Below are 14,892 nucleotides of genomic sequence, written 5' to 3' on the forward strand. Positions count from 1 at the left end.
CTGCAGTAACAGCTCATCTGTCTAATGTAGAACAGCACAGGCCGTACTGTTGCATCCTGACTGACCTGAAGTTAATCATTACAGATAATGGCTCATATGAAACCTGCTGCTGTGACCCGGACCCGTGTCTTATCACACTGAAACTGTATTTTTACAGCATTTCTGTTATTAACACAGTAGATGTGATTTTGTAAAATGAAGCAAACACTGTACAAGAGTCTGATGTTCAGACTTTGTCCTGTGTCCTATTTAACTGAGAGAATTTTCTTTTTCACAAAGGTGTGGCTTTGAGTTGTCTTATTTACCATGAAACAGAGCTCAGTTAAACTCAGTTAAGTCTAAAAAAAAAGCCAAAAAACATCCACTTCACATCAAAAATCTATGTTTTTATAAATGGTAATTAATTCCTTTTCAACATTTGACCTTAAAATTTCACAATTTATGACATGAATTTACAAAAAGACTCTTTCATGTTAAGATGTATACATAAAGTCAGTGAATTATGAATTTGAAACATAAAATCATTGATTCCATCAGTATTCACTTCGCTCTGTTTCCTCCTGTGTCCTTTCTCCAAGTGTCTCTGGTCCCAGAGCTGGATGCTTCAGATCTGTGGTTGTTCTCCCACCAACTGGCCTAGTCTCCACCTGTGGGATGCTGCTGCTGACCTTTCTCCAGCCCACTGCTTCCTGCTGCCCATTTCCACCCTTACTATACTTAATATCCTCATCCCCCAGTTGATTTCAGTCAGTTGTATGAACTGTCTCTCCTGTCTCAGCTGCTGAAGCTTGTAATTCCTTCAGAGGAGACAGAGGTGTCTTGATGGCCTCTCTTTCTTGTAACTCCTTCAGAGGAGCTGACACAGTTAAGAATAAGGTGATGTTTCAGTGGAACTGAACATGGGTGTGCCCATTGCAGTTGTATGCTGAACCTTTGTAAGACAGGAAGATTATTGCAGCATGGTAAACCTGCTGATCTTTTTTCTGCAGATGTGACCCCTTTTCTTAGCAGGAAATAATTACAATGTAAATGTTTAACAGCTGTGATTGAGGTCAAACAGGCAGCTGGTCCTGATATAAAACTGCTGTTTTCTGCAGTGTGGCAGAAAATTCATCAGCTGACTGAACATTAGTGACAAACATGGGAGCGTCTTCATCCAGTGGTAGGTCTTCTGGGTTTTTAACAGAGTTCTGTCACATTTATATTTATAAATATCTGAATATAGACTTATTTCACTGTCAGGTGGGAATTCCAACTTCAACTATGACCTGTCACGTCCGGCCCTGACGAATCTCTACAACACTCCAGTCTACAACGCTGAGCGGGTGGTTCGTCCTCTGGATTCCAGTTCCAAACGCTTTGGTAAAGTCAGCCACAGTGGAGTCAGGTCAGTGTGTTCATCGACTCGATTTTATTGTAAGAAAAAAAATCTATTAAATGCCACAAAAAGTAAAAAACATGAATAAATAAAATGTTTGAAAAGTATACATAAACCTACAAAAAAGTCATAAATGCCCCATAATATTAATAAAATATCAAAAGAAAATAAATTGTTCTACAAATATTAAAAATGCCCCAAATATTTAGATAAAATGATACAACTATCAGTAAAAAAAGCTACAAAACAAAGTAACACAATGCCTTAAATGTGAAAAATAAAAAAATCAATAAATTACCTCAAAAATATGCAAAAATAAACCTGAAAAAGGCTGAAAAATATTAATAAATTTCTCAAATATTCAGAAAATGTTTGAAAATGTAAAAATTATGACTACAGGGGGTATTTACATTAATACTTATAAAACATGAATAAAATGCCCCACAAATATTTAAATACATTTATAACACTCAAAATAAAGGAGTAAAGTAGCTCCAACCTGCTGCTGGCACACTGATGTTAATAGTCTGATCATTTATCAGTCAGATGAACAAACAGAACTTTTACTGCTGCTGAAGAAGCAGTTTTCATGCCAGGACTTCATTTTTATCAAATCGTAGCTTTCATTCAGTTTATTGCGTTTTTATGTTTGCTATTTGTTGAGGCCTCACTAACAATGTTTTCATGAAAATATCAGTAACAAGAAAAGCACTCAGAGAATGCAGTACTATTGCTCAGTCATTGTATGATTTCCAACGGATAAGTCCCGATAAGTCGGCTAGATTTGTAGTAGGATTGCAGTCGTGTGATCATGTGATCGTCAGCAGGCAGCTAATGTAGTGTTCACTTGTTGTCATCGTTACAATAATGCCCTGCCACTATCTCGCAATGATACAGAAATCTTTAACAAATCTGTGGATCCAGACTATATGTTGCAAATATACAGACAGACAAACATACACTGAACATCACACAACTAATGGTTTATTTGTTCAGTCTGACTGGAATGAGAGAATTTAAAGCTTCAAATGATGTTTCAGTTTGACTGGTTTTTAGTGAGGAGGTGAAAGTTTCTGAGTCCCAAAACTGCAGCCAGTAGAACAGAGAGCAAAAGCAAACATTCACAGAATCTTATGTTGTTTTTAATACAGTAGATTCAGCTGAAGGGACTAGTCACAGTTGGTCTGCTTTCACTTTCTCATCTTTGATTTTTGTTGGGTTTTTTTGGAGGAGGGGAACACAGAAAACAATGGAAGATTTAAAAAAAAAAAAAAAACAGTTCTCAACTGTAATTTGTTGAATGGTTAACTGCCATTTTACAGATTTCCCCTGTTTTGAAAAATGATATACCTTAAACAGCAAAATCAAAGAAAACAGTTTAATTTTTACATTGTATGTAACGTTAACTCTATCTATCTATATATACATACATACATATATGTGTCTATATATATATATATATATATATATATATATATATATATATATGTGGATATAAATGTCTGCATCAAAAAAATCAATAATTAAACAAATAATTAAATAATTAAAATCACAATGTATTGTTGCCAGATTTCACAGTTTTCATTGTACAAAATGACATAAAATCATCCACAATGAGTTGAAATTGTCAAAATAACTCAAAAACTGTCCAGAAACTAAGTTTTCCAAACTGCTGTGTTTTGCAGAGTGACGCTGGCTGATAACTCTCAGTATCTCGTCCATAAAGGGGACGGTTATGGGAAATCCTCTCAGACGGTGGTGACTGATGCTCAACACATGAAATCAGACTGGAAGGTAAATGATCAGGCACTCTGACAGGTTGGATTTTTTTTGATTCCTGAAATTTGCACTTTTGGTCAAATCTGAAACCTAAGTGACACCAAACATTAACCCTCCTGTTGTCCTCATTTATAGGCACCAAAAAGAATTGTTTCCTTGTCTGAAAAAAATCCAAAAATTCAGCAAAAAAATTCCACAAATTTCTCAAAATTTGCAAAACCTCCAGGAAGGAAACTCCAATAATTCCTTAAAAGTTTCCCTTAAAAATTTTATTTAAAAAAAAAAAAAAAAAAATAAATAAATTTGGCAAGAAAATTCTTGTAAATATTTTCAAAAAATGAGTAAAAATCTTTACAAAAAAATCCTAAAAATATCTAAAGTGATTACATATATATCAATGAAACTTCTAATATTTTCTTTAAGAACATTCACATAAAAATGAATTTTTGCTGGATTTTGGTTCATTTTTTTGTGAATGTTCTTAAGAAACATTTTTAGCATTTCTTTTTTCCACCAAAAAATGTTCAAAGATTTCCCAAAAATGACCCGCAAGACAACACGAGGGTTAAGTAAAATAATGCATCGGTCTGACAGAAGGCTGCATCATTTCAAGTCCCTTAGCCAAATCATTTATCCTGAATCTGTTTGTGTTGCAGGTGACCTCTGCCAGAAACTTCCAGGGAACGAAGACAGTGTCGGACTTCGTGAAAACTGGACATTCCAAATACAATATGTTCACTGATAACTGCCACCAGGCATCGAACCGGATGATGAAACAGTGAACGGTTCTTTGCTTTTTAACTTTTATCTACTGTCATTGTTAATACATGTAAAAAAAAACAACCCCCCCCCCCCAAAAAAAAAACCAACTGTGGGTATTATTTGTCATTATTTGCACTGAAAACACAGCAGGAAGGAAACTCTCTCTGATCCAGTTTGAAGAGTAGAGATGGTTACAACAAGAAAAAGACAATAATTTCATCTTACATTCCATTTTGTCTGCTTCTGGTCATATCTAACCCAAAGTCCAGAAAATCAGTAGAAGAAAATTGATTAACAATAAAGTGTATTTTCATGACAATGACATGCATCAGCCTGAAAGATTTGGTGTCTTTAGAAACTAAAGCCTTTTTCTATTGATGAGAAAAACTCATGACAGATTTGTCCTGACACACTGTAGTCTCCACATTTCTTCCATCAGTTCTGTATTACAGTTTTTCTCTATTGATAAGACACTGTTCCTAAAAAATAGCACATATTTCCCAACACAATGTTAGTTTTCATAGAGGACTATTGATTAGGTAATGGTTCAGTATGAACCCTCAAGTTATTGTGTTTTTTCTGCCACCATATTCTTTCTTTCTGAATCCTATAGAACAGGGGTGGGCAATTAATTTTCAAATGGGTCCACATGAGAAACGTTGACGGTTGTTAAGGGGCAGACCAATACACTTACAGCTCTGCTCAATATATATCTCAATAAAAACAGTAAATGAAACATTACAGTGATACAATGAAAATGTGGAACACAGAACACTAACTATTTAATGAAAGACTTTGTTTTTTCATTTAAACTATGATTTCTGCCTATTGAGTTGTAGATATTTTTGATGGTGTGACTTCCTTCAGTGTGGGCATGTGGATGAGAATGTTGCCCTCCAACTGGCTTAAGAGAAACGTCAGCTTTCTCATAAGAGCGGTCACCAGGCTGTACATTTCATGTGCAAAGAGGCCGTTGCCTTGCAGCTTGGTATTTAGTTCATTCATTAGTGCAGTCACATCAACAGCAAAAGCAATCCAGTCTGCATCTGAGAGCTCAGTGATGTCCCTGCCTTTCTTCTCACAAAACTTGAATCTCTGCTCTCAAATCCCAAACTCGTTTAAGCACCTTGCCCAGGCTGAGCCATCTGACAGCTGTCTGCTAACCAAGGTTACCATGTTCACTATCATCTCCAAAAAGACAACAAACTGTCTGTAATTCAATGCTCTTGCCCTGATGAAGTGAACTACTTTAGCTACAACATCAGTCACGTGGTTGATTTTTAGCACTGACTTACACAACACCTCCTGATGTATAATACAATGCAAAAATATCAGTTTCTGTTCTGGGTTTATTACAGTCACTTTATCTTGCATCTGTTTCAAAAGTCCAACATTTTTCCCTGTCAAATTTGGACAGCCATCAGTAGTAACACCAACCAAATTCTCCCATTTTAGTCCCAGTTTGTTCATGCGTGTATTTACCTCAGTGAACCGTCGTGGTTCCCTTCATTGGCTGCACAGCTGCCAGCTCCTCCGTCATCTCAAAGGTTTTTGTTAGTCCACGTAAAAAGATGAGTAACTGGGCTGTGTCACGGACATCACAGCTCTCGCCCAGAGCCAAGGACAAAACGTCAAAATCGTCCACTTTGTTGTGCAGCTGAAACTCCAGATTTTCGGCGATGCTCTCCACCCGCCTCGTTACGGTTCGCCTCCAAAGGGCGACATTAACGAACGCTCCTTTCTTCTCCGGGCACATAAACGCTGCAGAGTCCACCAGCCTTTCTTTTATAAACTCTCCATCAGAGAATGGCTTACTGACATCCCTTTATGTGTGAGCTTTGGTAAAAAAAAATCCTTGCTGCTTTAGCAGTTTAGCAGCCAACTTTCAGACATCCTCCCTGCTCTGCATCACTAAAATGTACGAAAAAAACGGTACCCTAGCAGATCTTTCAAAGTAAAAGCAGTGCAGGCGTATCGCTTGCATGAACTGTGATGATATATATTTGCATTGACTTTTAATATTTTTCAATGACCTCATATGGGCCAGTCAGGGTCATCCGGCGGGCCGGATGTGGGCCGCGGGCCGTAGGATGCCCAGGTCTGCTATAGAAGAATTCTTCTCTACATGGAGGTGGAAGGTATATGAGCAGCAGCCATACTTAGGGAAAATCTCTATCAATCAGTGGTCTTGTCATGTGGTGATGTTTCTGTTGATGCATGTCAGGCTGGATCAGACACACTACATCTTTCTGTCCAGAGAAAACATAGCTTGTGATGTTGATGAGGTCCTGAGGTCTGACCAGGCTGAAAGAACTGATGCAGACATGATGTCAATATCTGCATACTGTACTGTCTACAATACAGTGCTGTATTTTTTGTCTAACATTATTTTTATTTTGTAATGTACAGTCAGGCACTGCAATGGCCCCTCTGATTCATTTATAGGATGCATTTGTGTTTAAGTTGTCATTTTTGAGGGCTGTATCATTTTTTTTATATTTCTTGTGAAAACAGTGAGAGAAGAGCGTTTTGTATTTAGCAGTGCAGTATCCTAGTTTTGCTGTGTGTCTTAATTTTGAAAACAAAGTTCAAATTTTGACAATAAAGTGCGCTTTTGACACAAGTGTGCAGTGCTTTGTGAATTGTGTTCAAATAAAGAAAATAGTGTGCAGTGTGTTGGGAAATGTGTGCTATTTTTCAGGAACAGTGTCTTAACAGTCTCAATAGAGAAAAACTGCAATAGAAACCATATTTATCACATGATGTTTCAGTTTGACTGTCAGATGTAGTTAAATTTGTTGGTCCTTTAGTGAGGAAGTGAAAGTTTCTGGATCCTGAAGCTGCAGTGGCAGAGCAGAAAGTGAAAGCAAACATTCACAGGAGCTTCTGTTGTTTTTTCCAGCGGATGAAAAAATGTTTCCAGGCAACTACAGATAATGTTGAGTACATCAATATAAACAGAATAAATGACTTAAAACCTTGGTGACGGTATTAAACAGTAAATCTCATACACATTCTGTATTCAGTTATACGTTAAATATTAACATACTGGCTGCCAGAGTTTTACAGGAACAGAATTTTATGATTGATAAAATCTAACCAACCAGATTCAGAGAATGTCGGGGGTTTCCAGAGCTGCTGCTACAAAACAGGAAAACCACAGTGAGCCTCAGTACTTTGCTTCAGGTTGCTGCTCTGACATATAATCACATCCTGTTTTGGGTCTGGTCTCTGGTGCACACCGAGGTAAGAGAAGATTTGCAGAAATTATTCTTATCTGAAGCTGCAGTAAACTAAGGGATTAGAGTTTCTTGTTTAATCTTGTACATCTTGATATACAACTGAAGTAACTGTCACCTAATAGGATTTTTAAATGTGTCCCTCACAGTAATTAGATTACTTTGACAGTAGAGTATTGTCTCTGACATTAGATTACAAACAACCAGTTTAGATTCTATATTAAATTCAGGCTCCACAGCAGGAACTCAGTGAAACAAAAGTGAGCCCATGTTTCATTAGATTCTTTGGTTCCTTCAGTCCTTCGTATGTCCACCATTATTTCTGATGACAGACTCACTGCAAAAACTCAAAATCTTATCAAGTCTATTTGTCTTATTTTTTGTCAAAATGTCTCATCTCACTTTATTTAAGATAAATTCACTTAACAAGAGACATTTCAGCAAGATGGAGGGACTTGTTTTAAGACAATGGCATCTTAAATATCTTGTTAAGTCAAACAATCTTGAAATTATCTTGTTTTGAGTTGTATTTGACAAGAAACAAGGTTCATTTTAATTTTCATACATTTTTCAAGCTGAGGTGTTATTTGTAGAAGCTACACAATCTTGATTTAAGAAATAGATTTCACTTGATTCAAGTAAATGCATTCTGTTGGAAAATCACCAATTAGTCCATATTGTCAAGTTTGCTGATGCGTTGCATGCAAATTCGAAAATAAATTGTTGATTTCAATACTAAACTTGTTTACTTGGTGTAGAGTTATTTATAAATGAGGGAGTAAGAACCACGGACTTATTTGCAGTAAATGTATTTTCAACCAACTGAATGCAGACGGATATCTTAAAATGCTTAAATCACACTTTTTAATCTTGTTTCAAGGACAAGGTGGTCTTAAATCTAGAGTCATGTCACTGTTATACAACCTAAAATAAGTAAAATACATCTTAATTTTTGTACTCAACATGAATGTTTAAAAAGCAAATGTCTACTTTTGAGTTAAAAACACCTGCTTTTGGGCATAGCTGGCTTACCCTAAAACACAACAAATGCTGTCAAAACACGACTAGATATTAGGATTTCTAGCTAACTGTGAGACGGACATATCTCAAAATGCTTCAATTAATCTTTGTAATTTCATTTCAAGTACAAGATGGTCTTAAATCTAGAGAAGTACCACTATAATACAACTCAAAATAAGCTTAACACAGGGTGGCTGGACAGCTCAACGGGTTAAGTGGGTGATCCATGTACAGGAGCTGGTTCCCTGGCACAGTGACCTGGGTTTGATTCCTGCCCACAGCCCTTTGCTGCACGTCTTCTCCCTCCTTTCCTGTCTGTCTCCACTGTACCTATCTAATAAAGGACAAAAAAACAATAAATTGAGTTTAATACATCTCAAATTAAGAGGTTACATCAAAGGGAAAATCTATTTTTGAGTGAAAAACTACAATTTTTTTTTAACCATATCTGGCTTATTTTAAGACACAAAATATAACTTAAAATAAGTTTTCCCAGCTAATTTTAAGATCTCAATATTCTAAATATCATATCTTATTTCAAGAAATCTTACCAAGCCATTTTTCACTTGTTCTATTGGCAGATTTTTTTCACTTATTTCAAGAAACAAGTTCTTTGAGATAAGTTTTTTTTTTCTTGTTTTGAGAGGGGCATTTTTTTCCAGTCCTCAATCCTCCTCAGCATGGAGTCCACTAATTTCTTCACACAGTGTTTTATTCACCTGCACTTTGCTACGGGGGTTGTGTTGCTCTATCTTTCTCTGGAAAATAGTGATGTGCGATACTGCAAGATTTGGCATCAGTCCAAGTAAATACAGGGCCAGTATCGCTGATACGGATACTCCAGACTAACATTTTCAGTAGTCAGTAGGTTTTAAACAAAGGTTAGGTGCTGTCTGTGGTCCACATCTGGAATGAAGATGGGGTTGTAAATGCTCACAGGGTTTAAGAATCAGACTAATTCCTGCGTAGGTTTTCTGGGGGTCAGGAGGAATAGGAAAGGCTCTTTTAAGAAGCATTTTTGCATTGAATTTTTTGCACAAAGTTATTTTTGTTATGTTGAATATGATCTTTTTTTTGAATGTCCCCCTTGGTTATTGTCTTTGATAATAAAGTGTGACAGCTATTGTCAGTTTGTTTCCCCCCCCTGGTCCCACCTGGTCTCAGGTGAAACACCTCACCAGCTGAACATTTGCTTATCGATAGACACTACATTTACCAATGTTCCCTAAACGCAACAGCTTTTAGGGAACATCGACTGGGACATGCAGCCCCATCGGAAGAAATGCTCAGAGCTCATCAGAGGAAATATTCTGTTGTTCTCCTGAGAAATAATGTGATTATTGAGAGCTGATGCAGTTTTGAACTACATGTATTTAGGTGATGTTTCACACAGCTGCTCTCACTTCTGCTGTGTTCTGTACCTTTGGAAGTTGTGATTGAGGTCAAACAGGCAGCTGGTCCTGATATAAAACTGCTGTTTTCTGCAGTGTGGCAGAAAATTCATCAGCTGACACCTGAACATTAGTGACAAACATGGGAGCGTCTTCATCCAGTGGTAGGTCTTCTGGGTTTTTAACAGATTTCTGTCACATTTCTATTTCTAAAAAGCAGAATTTAGATTTATTTCACTGTCAGGTGGGCAACCCAACTTCAGCCACGACCTGTCGCGTCCAGCCCTGACAAATCTCTACAACTCTCCAGTCTACAACGTTGAGCGGGTGGTTCGTCCTCTGGGGTCCAGCTCAGCTGGTGCCGGTCCCTTCAGCCACAGTGGAGTCAGGTCAGTGTGTTCACTGACTTGTTTTTATCTTCAAATTGCAAACATTTCAATAAATGTTCCACTGATCCAACATCTCAGCAAAAATCAAAGGTCAGAGAAAAACTGAAAGAAGACACCAAAAGGGTCCCAGTGTGCTTAATGTGCAAGACGTGTTCATTCACTACATTTAGGATCCTTTGGTTGGTTTACTAGGTTTTTATTCAGTGAATTGAAGTCACAGCAACATGTTTTATTCTGTCAGATATCTAACTTTTAGAACCATTAATCCACATGAATCTCTCCAAACCTTTTCAGAGTGACGCTGCCTGATAACTCTCAGTATCTCGTCCATAAAGGATCCGGTTATGGGATATCCTCTCAGATGGTGGTGACTGATGCTCGACACATGAGCTCTGCCTGGCAGGTAAACATCACAAACTAAATTAAATCTGAAGTCAGCATTCAGAGGACACTGTCAGGAACACAGATGATGTTCTATGATAACAAAGGAGGAATGTTCTCAAGCTTCATTCAAAAGATGTTTTCATGATGTTATTGAGGCCTCAGATGATTTTACAGTTTTTTTTCGATTGATAAGACACTAAATTCCATTCACTGCACACAGCCACCAACTGACTGCACACATTTCTCAAAAACAGGACACTGCTGTCCAAATTTTGGACACTATTCATGGTTTGCACACAGTTTCCAAAACTCTTGCACTCTTTTTGCAAAAGACTGAACACGTTTTTTGCTCATTTGAACACACTTTTCACTCATAGCACACATTTTTCAAAAAGTGAACACTAGGAAGCAGAATTGGGACACTGTTCCAACACTGCTGTCACAATTGAGACACAACAGGTCAAAACTGAAAACACTTTTACCAATGAACTGCACACTATAAAACCTGCTGGGAAACAGCACTAGCTGTTCAGAATGCAATCTGTTGTTAAGGTCAGCAGATGGTTAGGATGGTGCATAAAGTAAATGGTTTCAGGTTTACTGTGGTTTACTTTACATGTATGTAAATGTTGTTTGTCACTTCAGTGACATGTCTATACTGGAACAATACAAGCAGTCAGAAATGTTCTGAGAATACTGTAAAAAATCTAATGTACAATTCTGGTTCACAAGTGCTGGTAAAATTACAGAAAGTGTACATGACTGACTTTTTCTGTGTTTTGTGTGCGTTTGTTCCAGAGAGTTTTTCAGTTGGATTCTGATGATACACATGAATACATCTGGGACAATGTTAGTTTTCATAGAGGACTATTGATTAGTAATGGTTCAGTATGAACCCCCAAGTTATTGTGTTTTTTTCTGCTGCCATATTCTCCCTTTCTGAATCCTATAGAAGAATTCTTCTCTACATGGAGGTGGAAGGTATATGAGCAGCAGCCATACTTTGGGAAAATCTCTATCAATCAGTGGTCTTGTCATGTGGTGATGTTTCTGTTGATGCATATCAGGGATGGATCAGACACACTAGGTCTTTCTTTCCAGAGAAAACATAGCTTGTGATGTTGATGAGGTCCTGAGGTCTGACCAGGCTGAAAGAATTGATGCAGACGTGGTGTAAATATCTGCATTCTGTACTGTGTACAATACAGTGCTGTATTTTTTGTCTAACATTATTTTTATTTTGTAATGTACAGGCAGGCACTGCAATGGCCCCCTCTGATTCATTTATAGGATACATTTGTGTTTAAGTTGTCATTTTTGAGGACTGTATCATTTTTTTACACTTCATGTGAAAACACAGTGAGAGAAGAGTGTTTTGTATTTAGCAGTGCAGTGTCCTACTTTTGCTTTGTGTGTCTTAATTTTGAAAACAAAGTTCAAATTTTGACAATAAAGTGCGCTTTTAACACAAGTGTGCAGTGCTTTGTGAACTGTGTTCAAATAAAGAAAATAGTGTGCAGTGTGTAGGGAAATGTGTGCTATTTTTCAGGAACAGTGTCTTATCAATAGAGAAAAACTGTAATAAAACGTTCCTGAGATGTGATGTATGAACGAAGGTGGAATGTTGAGCCTGTAACGTTCTGAGGATGTTTTGGGGATGTTCCACATTACAGAACATTCTTCTATAAAACCTGTCCACAATAATCACAGGGGAGGGATGTTCTCAATGCAACATTCAGCAAATGTTGGAGACCACAGATGACAGAACATTCTTCATAAAACATTCATGTAATGTGATGTATTGACAAAGATGGAGCATTTTTCCTGTAATGTTTCTGTACTGTTTTGATTATGTTGTTGAGGAAACACATTATGGAATAAATACAACGTTCCCACAATGTTATATGGAAACAAAGAATTACTTATGTTTTCTGTATTTCAGGTGCAATCTTCCAAAGACTTCCAGGGAACAAAGACGGTGGCAGACTTCGTCAAAACTGGAGGTTCCAACTACAACGTGTTAACTGATAACTGCCACCAGGCGTCCAACCGGATGATGAAGCAGTGAACGGTTCTCTGACCTTTTTACTTCACCTGTTCATAAACATCTCTCTGTTCTACACCTCAGATTATGGCTCCCTCTAGTGGAGACCTTCAGTCATTACAGTATAGGTCAATAGGTTTTCTCTGCTGACTTTTTCCATTTCTTTGTACCAGCACAATTTTCAGAGGTCACTTTTCTTGTTTCAACATTTTTTGCAAATATCTTACTCATTAATCATATGACGTCACATTTTATCTACTGAACATGTTCTGCTTTGCTTCCATCAAGGCTGATTTTAGTTTTTAGTAACGTGAGCAAATACAATATTAATTAAAGCTGCAAGCAGCGTTGGACGGGTCCTCGCATCCATGCTCGTCGTCGAATCCACGCACGTCCACCAGGTGGCGCTGCGACCGAGAGTGTATATTGGCCTATGGATGTGATCACGTCCGCACTCTGATGACACATAACATTTCAGGCAGATCGGACCATGTCCAGGCTAGTTATAGAGCTTTTCCTTCTATCCACCAGGTGGCGTTATGACTGTGGCTGTATTTCAGCATGTGAATGTCATCAGGGCGGGACTCTGATCATACATGTAAAGTTTGAGGCAGATTAGAGTATGTTTAGGGCAGTTACACAGCAGTTGATGTGTCATGTCGAAGCATCAAAGTTTGGGAGCCTGCCATGGCCACGCCCTCAGACTTTTGTGGAGCATTTTGATAACTTTTGATCACCCATGCCTGGAGTACATCCTGGCTGAATTTCATATCTGTCGGTGTTACCCTGTTTGAGTTGATAGCTTTTCAAAATGTCTAAAAATGACCCAAAATTGAAGGTTGGTGTTAAATTCTAGAAAGAAGAAGAAGATTAAAGAAAGAAAATACATAAAAAAGAAGCAATTAAATAAATGGGAAAAAGTTAAGACAATTAAACTTTTATAAAGTATGGGGGGAAAAAAGATGTAAGAAATTAAAGAATTGTATTTAATAAATAAACAGGAAATTTGTAAATAAGTGTTGTAGTCTTTTGCAGTTAATTGATGGATAGGCGTAGTGAGAGACAGCCAGACAATGGGGTAGAAATAAGAATGAGAACAACTAATATAGCACAGGGTTGCGAGCGGGAATCGAACCAGGGCCTCAGCATTGAGGACCAACTACATGCGTCAGTGGCTTAACCCGCAGAGCTATATGATCACACATGTTGGCTGTCAGCAAAGGTGTATCAATCCAATAGAAAGTCTAGGGGTAGGGTTCGGGTTACAGAGGAAGGTCCTGACAGTAGCAATGTACCAAAAACATGGATATAAAATTATACATTTTTTCATAATTTAATATTAAGTCACACTAGCCAAAAAATTCTTAGAATAAAGTTGGGGTTTTTCCTTCAGCCGTTGTGGTTGCACTGTACCTTTAGGTTATCTAGATCTACAACGGCTGAAGGAAAAACCACGGATTAATTTCTCAGAATATTCGGCTGCTTAGTATTAACATTAAAAATATTTATGTGTAATATTAATTACCCTATTTTTTTCATTACAACTGTAAGGACCTTCCTCTCCAACCCTAACCCTACCCCTAGACTTTCTATTGGATTAATACACGTTTTCAAGACCAGAACATGTGTGGTCATGTAGCTCTACGGGTTACGCCTGTGATGTTCAGGACTCATTCTTGTATTTTACACTCTCTGATGTTTTCTTTTCTTCATGTCTAGTGTGTGAATCATTTCTGGTTTGTCTCTTCAGTGTCTCATGTGGCCCTGCAGCTTCTCCTCCTCCACCTCCTCCTGAAGCCTTCATCTTCTTCATCATCAGCTGCTCAGTGACTCTGTTGGACGTCTCACCGTGTGGCAGCAGCTCAGGTCAGTGGTGAAGATCCTCTTTATCAGCTCCACACCCACAGACGTAGTGAACGCAGCGTCTGTTGTTGTGCTAATAAGAAGCTGCATCTGAGCAGCAGCAGCTCTGTTCACTCCAGCCTCAGTCACACATGGAGTCAGAGCAACACTCTGTCAGAGCTGATTCCTCAATGTTAGATCTGATTAATCTCTCTCTAGTAACAGGTTATGTACCACAGGCTTTTAAGGTTGCTGTAATCAAACCTTTACTTAAAAAGCCCACTCTAGATCCAGATGTTTTAGCCAACTATAGACCAGTTTCCAACCTCCCATTTCTCTCCAAAATTCTGGAAAGAACAGTTGCAAATCAATTATGTGAACATTTACAAAGGAATAGCTTGTTTGAAGAGTTTCAGTCAGGCTTCAGAGTGCATCATAGCACAGAAACAGCTCTGGTGAAAGTTACTAATGACCTTCTCATAGCGTCAGATAATGGACTGGTCTCTATACTTATTTTATTGGACCTTAGTGCAGCATTCGATACAATCGACCACAAACTTTTATTACAGCGACTAGAACATTCTATTGGCATTAAAGGGACAGCACTGGACTGGTTTAAATCCTACTTATCAGACAGGTTCCAGTTTGTGCATGTCAACAATGA

The 14,892-nt window shown here is 37.8% G+C and overlaps 1 protein-coding gene across 1 annotated transcript; it reads left to right on the plus strand.

Annotated features, from left to right (window-relative positions):
- The first annotated feature begins 1,022 nt into the window (after nt 1–1,022).
- LOC129349622 (uncharacterized) lies at nt 1,023–4,243 on the plus strand. The gene is made up of 4 exons (XM_055013460.1): nt 1,023–1,162; nt 1,243–1,387; nt 3,064–3,172; nt 3,814–4,243. The coding sequence occupies exons 1-4, from the start codon at nt 1,141–1,143 to the stop codon at nt 3,937–3,939; spliced, it is 402 nt and encodes a 133-aa protein (XP_054869435.1). The 5' UTR covers nt 1,023–1,140; the 3' UTR covers nt 3,940–4,243.
- The last annotated feature ends 10,649 nt before the right edge of the window (nt 4,244–14,892 follow it).

The sequence above is a fragment of the Amphiprion ocellaris genome, chromosome 9 (assembly GCF_022539595.1).
Source record: "Amphiprion ocellaris isolate individual 3 ecotype Okinawa chromosome 9, ASM2253959v1, whole genome shotgun sequence".
Lineage (NCBI taxonomy): Eukaryota > Metazoa > Chordata > Actinopteri > Pomacentridae > Amphiprion > Amphiprion ocellaris.

What these genes read in the sequence shown, in the direction of transcription:
- LOC129349622 (XM_055013460.1), top strand. Translation starts at nt 1,141, where the DNA reads ATGGGAGCGTCTTCATCCAGTG. An exon ending in GGGAGCGTCTTCATCCAGTG is followed by an intron (nt 1,163 to 1,242) that starts GTAGGTCTTCTG and finishes TTTCACTGTCAG; the next exon opens with GTGGGAATTCCAACTTCAAC. An exon ending in GTCAGCCACAGTGGAGTCAG is followed by an intron (nt 1,388 to 3,063) that starts GTCAGTGTGTTC and finishes TGTGTTTTGCAG; the next exon opens with AGTGACGCTGGCTGATAACT.